The sequence below is a fragment of the Mercenaria mercenaria genome, unplaced genomic scaffold, assembly GCF_021730395.1.
Source record: "Mercenaria mercenaria strain notata unplaced genomic scaffold, MADL_Memer_1 contig_1037, whole genome shotgun sequence".
In the NCBI taxonomy this organism is placed as follows: domain Eukaryota; kingdom Metazoa; phylum Mollusca; class Bivalvia; order Venerida; family Veneridae; genus Mercenaria; species Mercenaria mercenaria.
The window spans coordinates 27,054-46,278 of NW_026459008.1; the positions used below are offsets into that span (position 1 = coordinate 27,054).

General features: G+C 35.3%; 1 protein-coding gene across 1 annotated transcript; it reads left to right on the forward strand.

Moving 5' to 3' along the window:
- The first annotated feature begins 11,973 nt into the window (after positions 1-11,973).
- Positions 11,974-12,537, forward strand: LOC123558318 (uncharacterized). The gene has a single exon (XM_045350196.2). It carries the CDS (start codon positions 11,974-11,976, stop codon positions 12,535-12,537), a length of 564 nt encoding a protein of 187 aa, XP_045206131.2.
- Positions 12,538-19,225: the final 6,688 nt, after the last annotated feature.

The following is a 19,225-nucleotide window of genomic DNA, read 5'->3' on the forward strand; positions in this document are numbered from 1 at the left end:
ACCGTAACGGAACAAAGAAGGCAACCACTTCAACTTCCATTATAGTCAGTTATTCATTATTTCATTCAATAAATAATCAGTAACAGCCACTCAAAATCAATCACATTTTGAATCAGACTATCAGTCACACACTAGCGTCACTCTTTCGTAATGCATAAGGTTTTCCTTGATTACGCTTTAAATGTAAAACAATACCGTTCATATTAGGTGGTAGGACCTTATTAAATTTTTAAATGTCTTGTGTATGGTGGCTGATTTCTGCCATTTCGTGTTGGCATATTGGCGGGGCGAAAACTCGAAAACTCGAGAAAAACCTTATTTGTCGAGTTTTCGTGTTTTCGTGTTGTTGTGTCGGCGGGGCGAAAACACGATACATTTTACGCAAAAACTCGACGTTTAGAGGACGCCGACACGACAAATTTATCTGTCGAGTTTTCGTGTTGGCGGGTATAAATATGTCGTGCTGTCGTCTTTTCGCCCTGCCGACACGACAACACGAAAACACGACAAATACATTACTTGTCGAGTTTTCGTGTTTTCGCCCCGCCGACACGAAAACACGAAAGCTCGACAAATTAGGTATTTGCCGAGATTTTGTGTTGTCGTGTTTTCGCCCCGCCGACACGACAACACGAAAACACGACAAATACACAACATAACTGCATGCTAGAAAATATAACTTTAAGAATTAAAATTGACTTATGTTTTATGTATATTTCGACCGAATACCTTTTTGTTACATAAAAAGATATTGAAAGAGGAAGGTCGATTATCAAATAATATTTTCTCACTATTTAGACCCAAAAATGCACCAGAGGGCACCATTTCATACCTATATTTCAAAAATGACAAGGGAGAGACCCTGTGATTCCACTGTCAGGAGGAGGTTAACCCCAGTATCTCAAACTTTGGACTCAAAAAATGCAACAGGGGCCACCATTTTATTCATATATTTCAAACATTTCCAGGCGGACACGCCCTGACCTACCTAATATGAAGGGTTAGCCCCTTCCGTACCTAGCCCCACTCGGCTCGCCGATGCCGCCTTCATTCTTTAACTGTTGTCGCTCACCGTATCCCAATGAAATATTTCTGGAACCGGGTCTGTTATACATACACTTTGTATTGTTAAAACGATAACTGACATCTGACATAATATTGTACTATTTTATAATCTCAGATCTTTAGTGAATATAAATAAATTCTGAATTGACGGTTCGTTCGAATAGAAAGAAAATTGCTTCTAAAATCCTATGCCACTGGTTTCAGAATAAGTGAACTTTACGTTTTATAAGAGATGTCTGAAAAGTATTTGTCATGTTTTCGTGTTGTCGTGTTGGCGGGGCGGAAACTCGACAACACGAAAACTCGACAAATACCTAATTTGTCGAGTTTTTGGGTTTTCGTGTCAGCGGGGTGAAAACACGAAAACTCGACAAGTTATGTATTTGTCGAGTTTTCGTATTGTCGTGTTTTCGCCCCACCAACACGAAAACACGACAATACGAAAACTCGACAAATACCTAATGTGTATTTAATAATGTGTAATACCCATGTGTATTTCAATGTTATAAATACCTTATTTGTCGAGTTTTCATGTTTTCGTGTCGGCGGGGCGAAAACACGAAAAGACGACAGCACGACAAATAAAGGGCGCAAACATGACATATTTATACCCGCCAACACGAAACTCGACAGATAAATTTGTCGTGTCGGCGCCCTCTAAACGTAGAGTTTTTGCGTAAAATGTGTCGTGTTTTCGTGTTTTCGCCTCGCCGACACAACAACACGAAAACACGAAAACTCGACAAATTAGGTTTTTGTCGAGTTTTCGTATTTTCGCCCCGCCAACACGCCAGCATGAAATGGCAGAAATCAGCCACCATACTTGTGAGATATGGTTTGAGTGTTTTGACAGAGTATTTTGCAGTGTGAATGTCATACATTTCGGACACACAAATGATTTAGATTTTTTTTTGCTTTGTAAATTGTAATTTAAAGCCCTAGATCTTAGCAATGGGCCATGCGATTTCGCTCTTCATTTGAACAGTAGGGGGCTAATGGCTTTCAACGCATGTGAACAGGGGTCACTCTTTATTGGAAAGTCAGCCAACCTTATATCTGTATCAATAAGTGTAAAGAAGTAAATGTGTTTTTCATTATCAAACTTTTGGTTCACTTTAAGAATTATATCTATTTTGGGACACTTTTTATTTCAAAAAAAGCTGCTCAAACATAGTAGTAAAAACTACTTTTAAGAATGTATTACAAATGTACACATGCTTTTAGGAAGAAAGGCGTGCTCTTAATTTTTCAAGGTCTATCTGGTTTATGCTAAAAACTTTAAACTTATAAATATAAAATAAGAACAGTTTTTTTTTCAAGTTTATTCAGACTGAATTTAAATCATAATCTGGTTAACAATGGTTTGAAATGTGCACAAATTGAAATTGGATTTTTAAGAGAAATGTGACATTCACATATCTTTTTTTTTTGCTGCTTTTTGAATATTGTAAAGAATATTTGTCTTAGATAGGAATACCCATGTGTATTTCAATGTTATAAAATAAAGCATAAAAATGTACACTTTATGTAACTTATTAATGAAACTGAAAATTCAGTATAAATGAATCACAGTAAATTGATTTTAACCCTTTATGGTATATTTCAGTAACACATATTTCTTTTTTTACGTTTGAGGTCCCAATGGGGAACCCCGTTTATTCTCCCCGCCAGATGGTTAGACATGGGTCGGGGAACCATCCCATGTTAACCTTACAAATACACACGTACCAATGAGTTAAATGTAAAATACAAAAACATGGGAAAAATAGATTTCGCAATAACAATGTTCAGGGAAGGTAATTATGTGTATGTTCTGAGGCCTCAACACATAGAACAAACGATATACTACTAATACTATATAATAAAAGACAAAACAGTCATAATCACGTACAGAAACGACTTTCATTATATTGGTATTTATATAATTATATTTATACACAACTATTCACAAATTAACTTTTCTATAAGTGACCAGTGAGCTTTATTTTTCTCAGCTTTATCTGTTTTATTTTTTTTTATCAATTGAAGAGGCAAACTTAAAGCTATTTCTTAACCCTTGCAGAGATGGAACTATTTCTTTTCTGTACACAAAAATATATATCTTTTTATTTCTAGATTCAAAATGTTAAAAGTTTCTTTTTGTTTTTTCGTATATCTTAAAATAAAAGATATACAAATATTGCAGGTTTATCTTCTGGCCTGTTTCGTCGGGCCCTTAAGGGTGTTTCTCTTGTTGCTCTGTCTTCTGAAAAGGCATTGAGTACATACGTTTTTGGTTCTTAAGGTTTGCTTTTTATATATTTATACACGAGCATTTTTGTGTTTTACATGCCATGCCTTTTTGTTTCCATTACGTGTGTAAGAGATTCACCTAGAGGGGATTACTTTTATTTACACTGTCCCGTGTCTTTGGAACATGGTGGGGGTAAGAGTGAGGTTGGGTGCGCACCATAAACCGGTTTAAGCTCCCCAGTGGTGTTTTTGCCACTGACCGTTCCAAGGCGATGCCCCACTGTGTTCCTTTGTTTGTTCGTTTTGTCCTGATGTGTTGGCTTTGTGTGTGTGTGTGTTCCTTTGTTTGTTCGTTTTGTCCTAATGTGTTGGCTGTGTGTGTGTGTGTGGTGCACGCATCTGCGTGCTGTGGGTTTCGTTTTGGGGAGGCTGCGTTTTTGGTGCGTGGCATTCCCTGTTTGATATTTGTCTTTGTTTTTATGATTAAATTATTTTATTTTTTTTTGTAATAATTTACGTTTTCACTATTTCAGTGGTTTATTATTATAATAAATTATTATTATTCTACATTAACTTCGGGGATGGGGAGTGGATCTATGCCTTTAAGTGTCTGCCTCCCCAAATCCAATAACTAACTAACTCCTTATCTGCTTTTAACAGCGATTATGTTACTGTAGCTAATTGGAGGGCAATTAGCACTGCATGGGTCTCCACTAGACCATGAATAATAATAATAATAATAATAATAACAGTATTTATAATGATTATATCACTATAATTATTATTGATAAAAATATAGTTATAGTACAGCAAACCAAAGGTTGATTGTAAACTCAGTAATGCCTGTGTAATCACAAAAACTATCTGCAAATATCATAATAATGAAAAAGGTCAAACCGGTGAAAGTGATCTAACCATTATATTTATATTCAATACTTAGAAAAGAATGGGAAAGTGGTTTTATCATGATAAGTGCAGTCACCATTATTGGAATGTAATATGTCAGGATAAACTCACTATGTATCATGTATACTGAATTTTCGATTTCAATAATAAATTGCATTAAGTATACACCTTTCTACACTGAATTGCATACTCATAGACAAATGTTCTTTACATTATATATTCAGAAAGCAATTGATTAAGAAATTGAATGAATGAGTGTCACATTACTTTTAAAAAATTTAATTTGCGCACATCTCTAGATAGAACTTGAAAAAATAAAATTTTGCTTTTTTCCATAAAACATGGTGAAATTTGTAATATATTCCCAAATAAGATTCTTATTATTTTATTATCATGTTTGAACAACTAACAGTTTTCTTGTAATAAAAAAGAATTCCAAAAATAGATGTAACACATGTTTATTAAATAAAAGTTTGTTAATAGAATACACTGTTTCCTCCTCTCACTAATTCAGCTATAAGGTAGATTGACTTTCCACTAAACAATGACCCTTGTTTATTAGAAACATACTGCGACAGTCATTAGCCCAAAACTGTGCTAATGAAGACAGAAATCCCTTGGCATTCTGCCAAGATTTAGGCATTTAAGCGGAACTCAATTACAGATGTATTGAATGGGCTTCATGATCCTAAAGAACCACACTGAATCAAAATACGGGGAGACTTAACCTTTTGCAGCCAACACGGCAATAAGAGTAAATAAAATTTGTGTTGAAGGAGGGAGAGGTATATTAACAGAATATCCAGCACCACTCACGCCCTCTGGCACCGACGTAAGCAGACTTCTATCATACAGATATATATATTTGAATGGATTAGAATGGATTTTAATACAGATATATATATATTTGAATGGATTTTATGATTCCAAAGGACTTAAAACAGTCAGACAGGGAGACATTTACGGCCGTCAGACGGAAACATTTTTGTGATACTTTATAAAATCTTTATGAATCTTTGGAAACACAGAACGCAACAAGTCATACATATTTAATTGCAGATTCGGTTTGAATGAGTGAATGTGACGAAAAGTGACCAGATGGATAAAGTTCCAGTTTTTCTCCCCAAACAAGTAAACATCTTCTTTCCATCTCTTGATTAAAGCTAACGTCTCTTCCGTGTGTTATGGATATGTGGTGCAGGCCAACTTGTAAGTGAAGGTGGAAAAGAATATGGGTCCGGTATCAGGCTTAAGTGATGTAGAGAATAACAAGTTACTGTCTTTTGAGAAAGGGTTTCTCAGACAAGGCTAGATATGGTCCTGGAAGGAGCGAGGCTTGCCGAGTATAGAGAAACCCCTTTCTCAAAAGACAGTTAACTGTTATTCTATTTATCATGCCATTATTAACAACTTTTATCATACCTTCATGCGAAATAAAGGGCAAAACGTAAGGGTAGAATGATTTTGCTGTTTTGCCGGACTTCTTTTTTGATTTTTTTTTCTTTAAAACGACGCCATCTTGTTTTTGAGAATAACTGCTGAAAGATATATTTACGCAATTATTTCTATATCCACAAATATTTTTATAAACGCGCTCTTATTAGGTACGTGAGACTATGTCACTAATGTATAGCGTATGCCTACCGTATTTGCAATTACCACAAAAAGTTTTAATAACAGAAAGGCTCGTAGAAACGGAAAAAAAGACTCATGTAAAGCGTTCGTTCAGGATTTTAGCTCTCTGCACTTACATCAAGGATTATTGCATCTAGAATGGAATGTTATTGATTAAAATCATCAAGGAAACGGTAATGCCTATTTTTATTTTCGACCAAGCGGCGTTATGACGTGCGTATTTAAATCATGTCTAACGTTTGTTTGGTGAGAATGGGTATCCGTCTTGCAACTGAACTTCGGATAAAACTTCTTGGCATCAGATTAAAATTATTCGATCATGTTCAGCAGAACTGAGATGTTGGGGACAAGGATAACTTTTGTTTTTTTCCGCTTTTATTTTATAATATTTGGGATTTTAAAGACCTATTTCAGTGCAGTAAGAGGGCGTATTAATCTTTAAATGCAAGGCAAACACAATCTGATGTCCTTGCACTTTATCATAGGTTTTCACAGTGTTCTCAAGTCACTGACCTGGGAAAGGCTGCTTTTCTCAGACAGGCTTTGTCAGGCAGTTGTTATAGTAACGGCATGATAAAATGTAAAACAAAGTCTAAGTGAAAACCGACTGAAATTTTTTTGTATGTTGGCCTTTATCATTAAAATGTGGCCACATATTTCACTTTTGACATATTCTCAGACAACCTGTTCAGATGATGTCGTCGACCTGTAATACAGTATTTTTCCATTAAAACAGATTGATGAGATAAAAAAATTGATGTTATTGTAAAAAACAACCTTTCTACTAAAATAGCACTGATGTAATATATCTTAAGTCAATCTCAATATTTTACGTCAACGAAATAGACCCTGTTTATGCCATGTTATTTAAGAAATAATAAGTTCCCAAGAGTGGTTTATCGTAGAATAACCCGTGTTTTGAGTTCTTATGCGTAAGAATATATCACGAAGGCCGTAGGCCTGAGTGATATATCATTTCGCATAAGAACGAAAATCTAGGGTTATTCTACGATAAATCACAATTGGGAATATGTTATTTCGATTCTAACACGACATACTAGTATCAACAGTGTTAGAAAAAATAGTAACTACTTTTTACGACCGTGCTACGCACAATGATCGGATGACGTCATTTCACGCGAGTGGTTTATTGCAGAATAACCCGAGATATAGATTTTGCTCTGCATGTATGTAGGTTATTCGCTGGTCGTGTTAGAATTATCATTTGACTGCCAAATGTGAATAGGGGGCGGAAAGTTATGCAAGAGACGGACTTATTATGGGGTATATTTGTGCCAAATAATATTAAAATCCCCTTCATGGATGACAGACTTATGGACCGGACAAGAAATAAAACCCTATTGAACCGTTAAGCGTGACCTTGACCCTTGGGGCAGGAGTCTGGATATTGTACATGACATATCGTCTTATGAGAAACATTTGTGCCAATTAATATTAAAATCCCTTTATGGATTGTTGAGTTACAGGCCGGACAGGAAAAATGCCTTCTTGACCTCCAAATGTGACCTTGACGTTTGAGCTAGGATTATGGATGTTGCGCATGACACGTTATCTGGTTATGATGAATATTTATGCCAATAATATTGTAATTCCTTGATGGTTGACGGAATTCTGGACCTGACACAAAACAGACCCTGTTCATGCCATGTTAGCATTTGACTGCCAAGTGTGACCTTGACCTTTACGATAGGGGTCTGAAAAGTGCACATGACACGTTGTCCTATTATGGGGTACATTTGTGCTTAGTAATATTAAAATCCCTTAATGCATTATTGTGTTACAGACCGGACAAGACAAAAACCCTGTTGATATTTAACCTCCAAGTGTGACCTTGACCTTTGAGCTACGGGTCCGGATTTTGCGCAAGACACGTCGTCATATCATGGGGAACATTTGTTCAAAGTAATATTAAAATCCTCCTATGAATGACGGAATGACAGACGGAAGGAAAGGCGCAATCCTATAGTTTTCAACCAGTAGGGGACTAATAAACTAATGCATCGCTTTAGGTAGGCTAGTTTTTAAAAAGAGATATTAAACTTTAAGAAAGGAAACCACTAAATCTTGGAAATCTACAGGACAAACGTAGCAAATGGAATATATACCGTCTCAGCATAATAATTCTACTATCATAAAAAAGTGTATGTTTTTCATGAATCTGATACATTGCCTAGTTTAAAAATTCATTACTTTACTACATGTATGATAATAATAATTTTTTTTTGAAATGTCCAACAATTTGCGCCCAAAACGTGATTTTAATACTATAATCTACGACCTTTGTTTTAAAGTTACTGTAAAGGTCCGGAATAAGATTTATATTTCCCCCAAAACACGCCAATGTCGTTAAATATATATCTTGGTAGTTTTAATGATCACTGCGCATAAGTGAAATGAATTAAATCATTTTAATTGCGGATATCATTATGTCAAATTACGCAACCTGTTGTTTTCACCATTGGTCGTTTACCTGTTAGAAATGAGTTTCTATTAACATAACTGAGGGGTGCGTTATGTTTATTTTTGAGTATCAATTTTTTTATTTACTTATTTATTTATTTATTTACGTCTCGTCCATGTACACCAATTACATATAATAAAACAGTTTATTATATACCTTACTATAAATAGTAACAAAAAAGCCGTTATAAACGGTCATTACGGCCTCTGTTGGCGAATCCACAATGGCGCAGTGCGCCTCACGCGCCATAATCATAATGGCCCCGGGTAACCGGAACGTCAGCGCGTTCTGACGATGACGTCATGTAGCAACGTCATTATGGCGGGTGAAAGGATGCTGAATTATTTTCAAATCGATTGTCAAATAGTGATGGCACTGTTGATGAAAAAAATCAAAATCAAATGATATTTAGGCCCCATAAGTTTGTAGAAAAAATATGTAAAATAAAATTACAAGATGAATATTAAGCGAAGGTATATAATAAAAAGGTCAATAAACGGCTGGTTGTGCCTTCTAGCCATAATGGCACACCTAGTTTCATAATGGCCCTCGGGCAATTATGACACTAAGTGTGCCATTATGGCAAGAAGGCACAGCCAAGCCGTATATTAACCTCTTAATAAAGTGCATTAAAAACATTCAAATTTGAATTACATGAGACTATTTCTAAAATATACATTCTAATATCATCTTTTAAAACACAATTCTTATTTCAATGACATTAAGAGATGCAAAGAATATTTCCTGTTGGAATCTAAAACGAACCATGATAAAACCATGTACACTTCTAATATTACCTATTTATCCCATATCACATTTGACCTGAAAACCTTATTCTAGCATATGTAACCTATATGTTAATTAAGAGACATAACAACAATGTTAATCTTACAGAGAGTAATTGTTACATATTCTGAATAAAACAGCAAATACTGTTTGTTGAAATCTAGTTAAAACAGAGAGTGTAAGACCTAATCATGAAAATCTTAGCAAAAGCTGTTATAATTAAATTAACAAATAATCAAGGCCTTCGCGTTGTTTATCGTCTGATTTACCACGGTTCAGAGTTCAGATGCGTAAGAATTTAACCACGAGGGCGTTAGCCCGAGTGGCGTCTGAACGACGAACCGTGGTAAATTAGACGATAAATCACAAGAAGGCCTTGATTGTTTTCATTCTGACATGCTCATTGATATATCTTAATAAATACTATACTGGACTTCATTTACGCGAGGAGTAATGTAGCGGACGTCATGCGGCAATTTGACGTCATAATTGACGTCATAATGCTCCCTTACCGGTCCGCGCGTCAACAGTTGTTTATCGTAGAATATACAGAGCTTGATTTCCTTCTTTGTTTAACTGGAAATCAAATCGAGCCATGTTAGAATGTATGGTTTAAAACACTTATCATCTCATATCAGGTATGAGAAGAACTGACTAACATTGCTTTTATGCATTTACCTAAGATATTTTCTAACATTTAAAAAATATTGTATTACATAAATTACACAAGATTTAAAATTACCAAGACAACACATTCTTTACTAGTTTCGACCTTTATGTCTTCGTCAGAAATAACAACGTACAATACAAACGACGTCACGTCCATTTGGACGCGAGCGTCAACGTGACAAAAAGCGCAAATTTAGAATATACTTGTATTAATGTACATATAGATACGGATCACAACGATACGACGGGTATTTATCGAAAACATATTTCTTCAATATGAAGTAGAGAAAAAATAAAACCCAACAGATCTACATGACAAATTTTGAAGAAAACATGTGAAGCATAAGCGAGAATTAACAATAGATCCACTTATAATTAAATAAATAGTAAAATAACATTAATTTAAAAGCTAATCTCACATATATAATTACAGAAACAATCAAAAAAAAAAAACTTTAAAAAAATACGATTTAAAGAAAAAATGCAGTCAAACGGTGGAAAAGGGGACCTTGAAGCAACAATAAGGGGAGGTAATAAAACGGCAACAAAATATCAAAATGCTGGATATTAGAGCAGATATATTCTTAACTTTTACATAAGTTATTAATATTATTTTAAAATTAGAAAATATATTAAAAATAATACTATAATACACAGGAAATTATTTCTATATAAATTTGTTCCTCCTTCGCAGAATAAAAAAGCAGGTTTTGGCTGTAAAATTTGTCATTTCTTCTCTAGTAAAAATAAATACGAACTGATATTTTCAGACATATTAATAAAGTTCACATTTATGCATGTAGCTTTTCTATACAAATGATCCCGGATGTCACTACATAATTCACATTTCACAAGAACATGTATTTCATTAACAATCTGGTCCTTACAAAAGGGACATAATTCTTCATTAACAGGCAATCTTTCATACCTTCCGGTCTCAAAACGCAATGGTGCCACAACACATCATAATTTAGCCAAAGCGAATCTATGTAATCGGGATAGTATAGTTTTACAATAATTTTCTGGTTCACAGTCTACTTTAAACAATTTATATGTACGTAATTTATTGCCTCCTTGTTTACTAACCACAGTAGGGGAGTTCACAGTACTTTTCCATTTTCTTATAAAGTTTTTCATACCAGCCTTTGTTATTCTATCAGCAAATTCAGTTTTTGACATTGGCAGGATAATGTTAAATATATCTTCACATTCTGTTGACCTTAGATTTTGTCTTACTCTAAAACACCAATTCCTACATCTGTTCTCACCTTGACCATAACAATACAGAAATATTTGATGATTTATTCTTCCTCTAGGCATCTTACACAATCTGAACCAGACAGAAATTGGATACTACATCCATTTGTCTCACTGTGAGCTTCCATCCCATTTCCCCAGACACTGCAGTAGATGGGGCAAACTTTGATACTCCCAAGAAATAGACACATAGCCCTCTGTTGAACAGAGTCTATACATGAGAATGACTGGGTGCCCCAGATAGCCAAGCCATTTGCTATAACCAACCACACCCGTGAGTCATATAAATGAGTAAACACATCATATTGCATACCTACTAATGTTTAGAATTTGGCAGTTAAAAGTCTTAGAGCTCTACTTGCTGCCTTAGCTACATGAGTCGTACACCAGTTGTAAATTCAAACCAATCTGTCTGGAAACCATTTACCTTTATACATGAAGAAATATAGTCATATAAGGACTTTACTGCATTATATATTTTAACATGGGTACCAATGCTATTCCGTTTTCGCCAGAGATACCTGTATGTACGGAGTAGTATGCTTTCCTAAAATCAATGAACGCTGTAAATGTAAATTTCTTTTTAATTCTTGTTTCAATGATATTCGTTAAGAACGATAATTGATCAATTGTGCTCCGTTTTTTCCGAAAACCATTCTCTTCATCTACTAATTTAGAGACCAGGTTTGGTGAAAATCCTTGAAAAAGTTCTTCAGGAGTTTTAATGTTTTACCTCCTGGACATAAAATGCTTCAAGTGATGTCTAAAGTACACAACCAATAGGGCACTTATTGCTTCAAGTGACATCTAAACTACTTGACCAACAGGGCACAACTTTTTTCACATGTCATCTAAACTACTCAGACAACAGGGCACAAAGTGCTTCCAGTGTCGGGCAACAGGGCACAAAGTGCTTCCAGTATCGGGCAACAGGGCACAAAATGCTTCCAGTGTCGGGCAACAGGGCACAAAATGCTTCCAGTGTCGGGCAACAGGGCACAAAGTACTTCCAGTGTCGGGCAACAGGGCACAAAGTGCTTCCAGTGTCGGGCAACAGGGCACAAAATGCTTCCAGTGTCGGGCAACAGGGCACAATGTGCTTCCAGTGTCGGGCAGCTTCCAGTGTCGGGCAACAGGGCACAAAATGCTTCCAGTGTCGGGCAACAGCGCACAAAGTGCTTCCAGTGTCGGGCAACAGGGCACAAAGTGCTTCCAGTGTCGGGCAACAGGGCACAAAGTGCTTCCGGTGTCGGGCAACAGGGCACAAAGTGTTTCCGGTGTCGGGCAACAGGGCACAAAGTGCTTCCAGTGTCGGGCAACAGGGCACAATGTGCTTCGAGTGTCGGGCAACAGGGCACAAAGTGCTTCGAGTGTCGGGCAACAGGGCACAAAGTGCTTCCAGTGTCGGGCAACAGGGCACAAAGTGCTTCCAGTGTCGGGCAACAGGGCACAAAGTGTTTCCAGTATCGGGCAACTGGGCACAAAGTGCTCCAAGTGATATTTAAACTACTCAGCCAACAGGGCACAAAATCCTCCAAGTGATATCTGAACTACCCGACCAAGAGGGCACAAAGTGCTTCACATGGAATCTAAACAACACAGGCAACAGCGTACAAAATGCTTCAAGTGACATCTAAACTACTCAGTCAACAGGGCACAAAGTGCTTTCAGTGTCGGCCAACAGGGCACACTGTGCTTCAAGTGATATCTAAACTACTCGGCATAGAGGACACAAAGTGCTTCAAATCACATCTGAACTACTCTGGAGAACAGGGAACAAATAGAGTTACATATTTGACACATGTATAGTAATTATGAAGTAATATTATGTAAGAAACGAAATAAAATGACATCCGACACTTTTAGTTTAGATATTTCTGTCTAACAACATTACATAAAAACGTTAAGATGTATTTCGTTTTTTTTTTCCCGTAAAAACAAGGGTGGGTGGCGGGTTCACCTTAGCCGAGTGGTTAAGGTCGCTGACTTTGAATCACTTGCCCCTCACCGGGTTCTTGCCTCAACCGGGGCATTGAATTCTTCATGTGCGGAAGCCATCCAGCCTGCCACGGAAGGTCGTTGGTTCTACCCAAGTACCCGCCCGTGATGAAATAATGCACCGAGGGACACGAAAGCTGGAAAGGCGCCATATGACACGTGCGACGTTCAACCCAAAAAATTAAAACGAAATCTTATTTCGTAATCAAGAAATTTATTTTGATTTTACGAAATGAAAAAGAGTGTATTGTCTAAAACAACAGTGCCGGATGTCACTGAAGGGGCTTCGTACACATTTCACCGTACTCCATACAATTTGACCGAAATACAGAATAAATAAAAAATACATTCCAATGCCTGTATCTATGATAACGGTCTATCAAGAATACATAGATACTATTCAAGTTGGTAACATTGCATGAAATTAAATGGGAGCCTCAGGGACAGAACGGTTAAAGTAGTTTCGAATCGTTTATTCCTTCCTCTGTATGTTTGAGCCCCACTCGGGTCGTCACAGGAGGAAGCAATCCAACTGGCTAGCAGAAAATCGGTAACTCTATCAAGGTACCCGCTCTCTCTCTTTAAATAATATCTAGTTTTAATGGTTTAAGCCATATCACGTAATATTGTGTCGGTTTCATGGGTGTGGCTTAAAGGTAAATGCCACAGTTGCCTATATGTATATAGGGCAAAAATTTCCTACGGGCAGAATTTCTTTAAACTGTGTGTACAGACTGAGAATCAAGTTTAAAACGGAAATATGTATAAAAAATCATAGGTATCCAGACTTGATGTTGAATTATCTGCCCTTGAAAAACAGAAAATAATTTCATTTTTCAAGGGCAGATAATTCAACATCAAGGCAAGAGAACTGTGCATTTTAATTTTTATTTCTGTTTCAGACTTCATTTGCAGTCAGTATACAAAGTGTAAAGAAATTCGGTCCGTGGGAAAGACCAGGACTTTGCGGTATCATTTTGTCATGTTCATAGTTAAGGACATTCGCAACAGTCTCTATATTGACATGGGGCAAACAATTTCTTACAGAAATATTTTCTTCTTTAAACCTTTTTTACTGACATAGAATCAAATCAAAAACAGAAATATGAAATAAAACAAACCATAGGCACCCAGTCTTGGTCATGAATTATCTGCGCTTGAAAGTCGGAAAATATGGGAAAAATCTACTTTCAAGGGCAGATAATACAAGATCAAGCCTGGGTACCTATGATTTTTGATACATATTTCCGTTTCAAACTTGATTCTCAGTCAGTACACAAAGTTTAAAGAAATTCTGCCCGTAGGAAAATTTTTGCCCTATATACAGTCGAGTCCACTTAATACGAACTCGCTTGATACGAGTTTTCGGCTATAACGAACAAAATCCGGATTCCCCGGCTGAGTCCTTCTATTTCTTTGTAAAATTATTTCGGTAATAACGAACTCGCTTCATAAGAATTTTCGGGAGATACGAACACATTTTGGAAGTCCTAATGAGCTAAAATGTTATAAAGTTTCCATTTTTTGATACGAACTAATTTTAGAAGTCGGCGACCATTTTTGTTTTTGTTTGCTACGCTTGATGTTTCAACAGTTTGAATCTCTATAGTGCTGATATTTAGTCGAAGTGATTATCACTGTATTCGATAAATACATAATAAAGAGATTAACACTATGTATGCAGTTATTTTATTCATTACAATCGAGTCCAAGTAATAATGTCTTTAGCAATTCAGCGATAATCACTTTCATTTGTACACCTCTCTATGAAAATATAATTTCATTGTACGTTTTAGGGCTATGTAGTGTACTTTTAGTATAAAAAATACAACCAAAAATTACCAGTTTTTTTTTTCAAGTAAATGTTTGAAATACCATGTGTAAAGTACCTGTTGCAAAAATGCATTGACATATACACCTTACTGTATTCCTGTGTATCTATATGTGCTAGATCTATATGTGCTATAAACACTTGATGATTCAATACAATTGTACATTAAAATTTATGTTTCATACATTTTTACGTGTTTAAGTATAATTTTGTTGAGTTATTTCATTGTAAACTGAACATACTCACTTAATCAGTTAAAAATACTAATGAGCACCTATTCACTACTGTATTTTTTATTTATCGGAAGCTATTCACTGGCGATGCCGGTGGTACTGCCCAACTTGCTCGGGCAAATTACCCGGGAGTGTTCATATAGGCAGCTGTGGCATTTACCCTTAAAGTCAGACAAAACATACTTACATAACGGATATCAAATTACAAAAAAAATCCACATTTCAAAAAACATGCCTATCTGCGATATCTTTTTGTTCACTGCATTTTCATTTTGCATTTTGTAACATGATAAACGAAACATATCCGTTCATTCATTCAAAAAATGCTTTGAACCTGAATCGAGGGCATTTCCTTCCTAAAGTGTCATAAGTACACGTCTAATCCCGCGAATGAATATCTTCAGTAAAATATTTGTTATATGAAACTGAATGGATCCTTTCATATATATACGTCGTCAATGTTTCATTGAAACTATGGCATATGGAAGTTATATTTTCATTTATTTACCGATATATTTCCTATTTTTACATCAAAGAGGTATGTGCTGTTTTGTCATTTAGATTTTTTGTTTATTATTGTTTAGACTGTACATATTTCCTTGAATGGTAGCGCGAGGTTATTATTTGGGAAATGTTAAGTATTAGTGGTGACGCTAATATACAACTGCACGACCATGCAGGTCATTCAGACAGTAGTATTTCTCAACATGATAACGTGAAGTTAGCACATGTTATGGCGGCCGTACCACTAATTTTACAAAATACAAAATAGCGGAGTCAGTATTGGTGGTCACGTTTTTGCAATGGTGAAAGTTTGTGCGAGGTTAGCAGTTGTGCGGGTTCAGTCCTGGTCGCACAGTATACCGGTTAAGGCTATAGAAGAATATTCTGTATCATTTTTCAAACTTCTGTCGTTCCTGGTTAATGTTTCGTAATAACTTTATATGCATGTTACCGCTAATGCTTGGTAGTTCTATGTTACTGGTACGTCACATTAAGTTAGGGGTATTTCAAATTAGATTAATACAGAGAGCTCTTGAAAGACTACGAATCTTGTTGTCGCAAATTTAATTCCTAGGCGGCGTAAAGGATATCCATGCCAATTTCATAAAAGACGATACGTCTGAAGCACCAAACCTTCACTTCTACGTCTTCTCTTTACTTATAAATAAAACTTAACACAAACTCTATTTCGCCCTTGTAGCTGTGCACTCTGACAATGGGACCATTAAATTTTATTCCAATACGATATGAAGGACATACTGCATAACAAATACTATCAACGAATAATATGTAACTCTCTTATTGTATCTTATAAATGTAATACTGGTATATAATATAAAATTTGTTACTGTGCAATTCCATTATTACAAACTCCTATCTTTCATTACATATGCCATTCTTGTATAATCAAACCTTTTGCCATACCAACAATATTATACTGAAAATTTGTATCGGAATTCGCCATATCATTGAAAAACACGACGTTCAGGAAACAACAGAGATGGCGGCTCTAAAAACCTGTGTCCAAATAACAATTCAGTGCTTTCCTCAATGGTGTGTGTGGACTTTAACACGAATAAAAAATCATTAGTTTTAATTGCGACACAAAATGTCTTTATGTAAAAAAGCAAAAATTAATTTAATTCCTTATAAAGAGCTTTCTTTCTTATTATCAAGGAATTTTGACTTACTTATGTGCTAAATAAAGTATATGCTATAACTAACACCTATCTACAATTCTTATTAATTATAACTTGCGCTTATTTTCAAATTTCAATTATGAACCAAAGCTCCTTATGTAAAAGCAAAATTATTCAAATCCTTATAAAAATACCTTTTTTTATATTAAGAAACTTGAAATTCCTACAGTGCTAAATGAAGTGCACGCTAGAACTGACAAATATCTACAACACCTTTTACTAGTAGCTTATGCTAATTTCTAATTGGTCAGTTTGGGAATAAATAAATTCCCGTTGGTCAATATCTATACATACTTGACCAGTGTGGTTCAATAAACAGTAACTCAAAGACAAAACTTTCACGCTATACTCCGAAACGCAGAAAGTAAAAAATCTTCTCTTTGCTTATAAATAAAACTTAGCAGAAACTCTATTTCGCCCTTGTAGCTGTGCACTCTGGCTAGAACTATTCAAAGTTAGATGGAATAAAGGCATTTCTTTTGGGCAAAATTTCTAAAAGAAAGACCTTGCATTAAACACATGCATATAGATAGTTCATGGTACTATCTGTTACATATACAAAGTTGATGTTACCAAATCTTAAAAAAATATCCTTACTGCGCCTTAACAACAACTACAAAAAATTAAGTAAAATTTTAATTGTTTTTCTTAATACTTAAATACTGTTAAATTTTCAATCTGTTTTCAACTGAATCTGGAACGTACATATCTTTTGCAAAATCAGTCTTCCACCTTCCATGCCTCTTTAGACATCTTTAATTAACATTATTATTTGCTGCAGTCGAAGGACCACCAGACCTTAACGAATGAAGGCCGATATATAGATCTGGAGCCACGTTTTTGAAAAGCTTAACTATACATTCTCTAGCTCGAGTATAACTGATCTTTTTGTCTTTATATATCAATTTACTGACACATTGTGATTTAAAAACTAGTTTAAACAAACCTTCAGTAGAAGTATCAATGCCTGCTAAACACATGTATCTCCTATCATTGAAAATGGACATGCTACTGTAACTCCTTTACTGATTTAAATTTCATTCTCAAATCTGTACTGATCAGTTTTACTTTTGCTTATATGAATCTTGAAATAATTTTCATCAAAAGAAGTATCTTCGCATCTTATATTACTTAACTCAACAAATCTCAAAAAACCTGCATATGCAGTATTTATCATGTACAAATTTCTGACAGTGCATAAATCTTCTGACGATGCAAATCTTCCACACAGTTCTATGATTATTTCTGATGTTGCTGGGTCTGTCTTAATAGTTGGTTTCCTTGAAGTACGCTTTGCTGATTCCAATAAGTTTTAACGAATGAATTTCTGGTTGGGGCGTCTAACCCATTAAGCTCGTGAGCCCATTTTATACCACAAAAAGCCTTAGAAACCGTATGATATGATGATGAAGAATCTAAAAGTTTAGTTAAATATAAAGCTATTAAAATTTGACTTGCTGGCAAAGCTGTATATCCCTTGTTACTACAGTATACCTTCCATCTCTTGAATCTAGTGTTATATGTTTTTGTAGTGTTTTCACTCTTACATTTAACAAGTGATCACGTAAACTGTCCACTTTAGAAAAACCGCTACAACTAGACTCCTGTAGGTTTCTTACAATGTTGGATCTTAATTCGACACATAAAAATATCATAATAAACCAGCTCTTATTATACTTTCTGCTAAACTTAATAAATCTTCATCTTGTTCAGCTACAATAAAAGAAAATATCAATTTCTTATTTTCAATGCCATCATTGGGAATTTCAATGGATTTTCTGCAAAAATGCCGTTGTTACCCAAATCTGAAACAATAATTTTATCTTTTGGCAATGTTCTATATTCCTCGATAAAAGATCTAAAATTGTTACTTTCATCACTAATAAAGGCCAAAATGGCGCAGATATCCATTTTGGACTATCAGAGTACTCTTAGCTTTCTTTTTCTGGAATTTAACTATAACTTTACATATCAATTTTGGCGGTGGTATCCACCAGCTCAGCCCCTCTCTCCACGACTGCTCAAATACATTAACTCCTTCACAACCTTGGAACCTACACATACAATTAAATCTTAAGCAATGTGTATTGAGATTTGAAGCAAATATATCCACGTTATGTGGTCCCTATTCTTTATCTAGCAAATGAAAAACCCACGACTGGATTTTCCAGTCGTCATTATCAAACATTCTGCTACAACGGTCTGCTTCGACGTTACTCTCTCTTGGAATCCATTCTTGAATAAAACTGACATTTTTATATTTACAAAATGTTTGTATGCGTTCTGCTATCTTGTGAAGCTTTGGGATTTTGCTACCTTTATCTAAAATAGAAATTACATTTTTATTATCACAAATTTTTAAATATTTTTACTGCTTTGTTTTGCAAAAAATCTTCATTTTCCAGTACCCTCTCTACAGATTCGATTT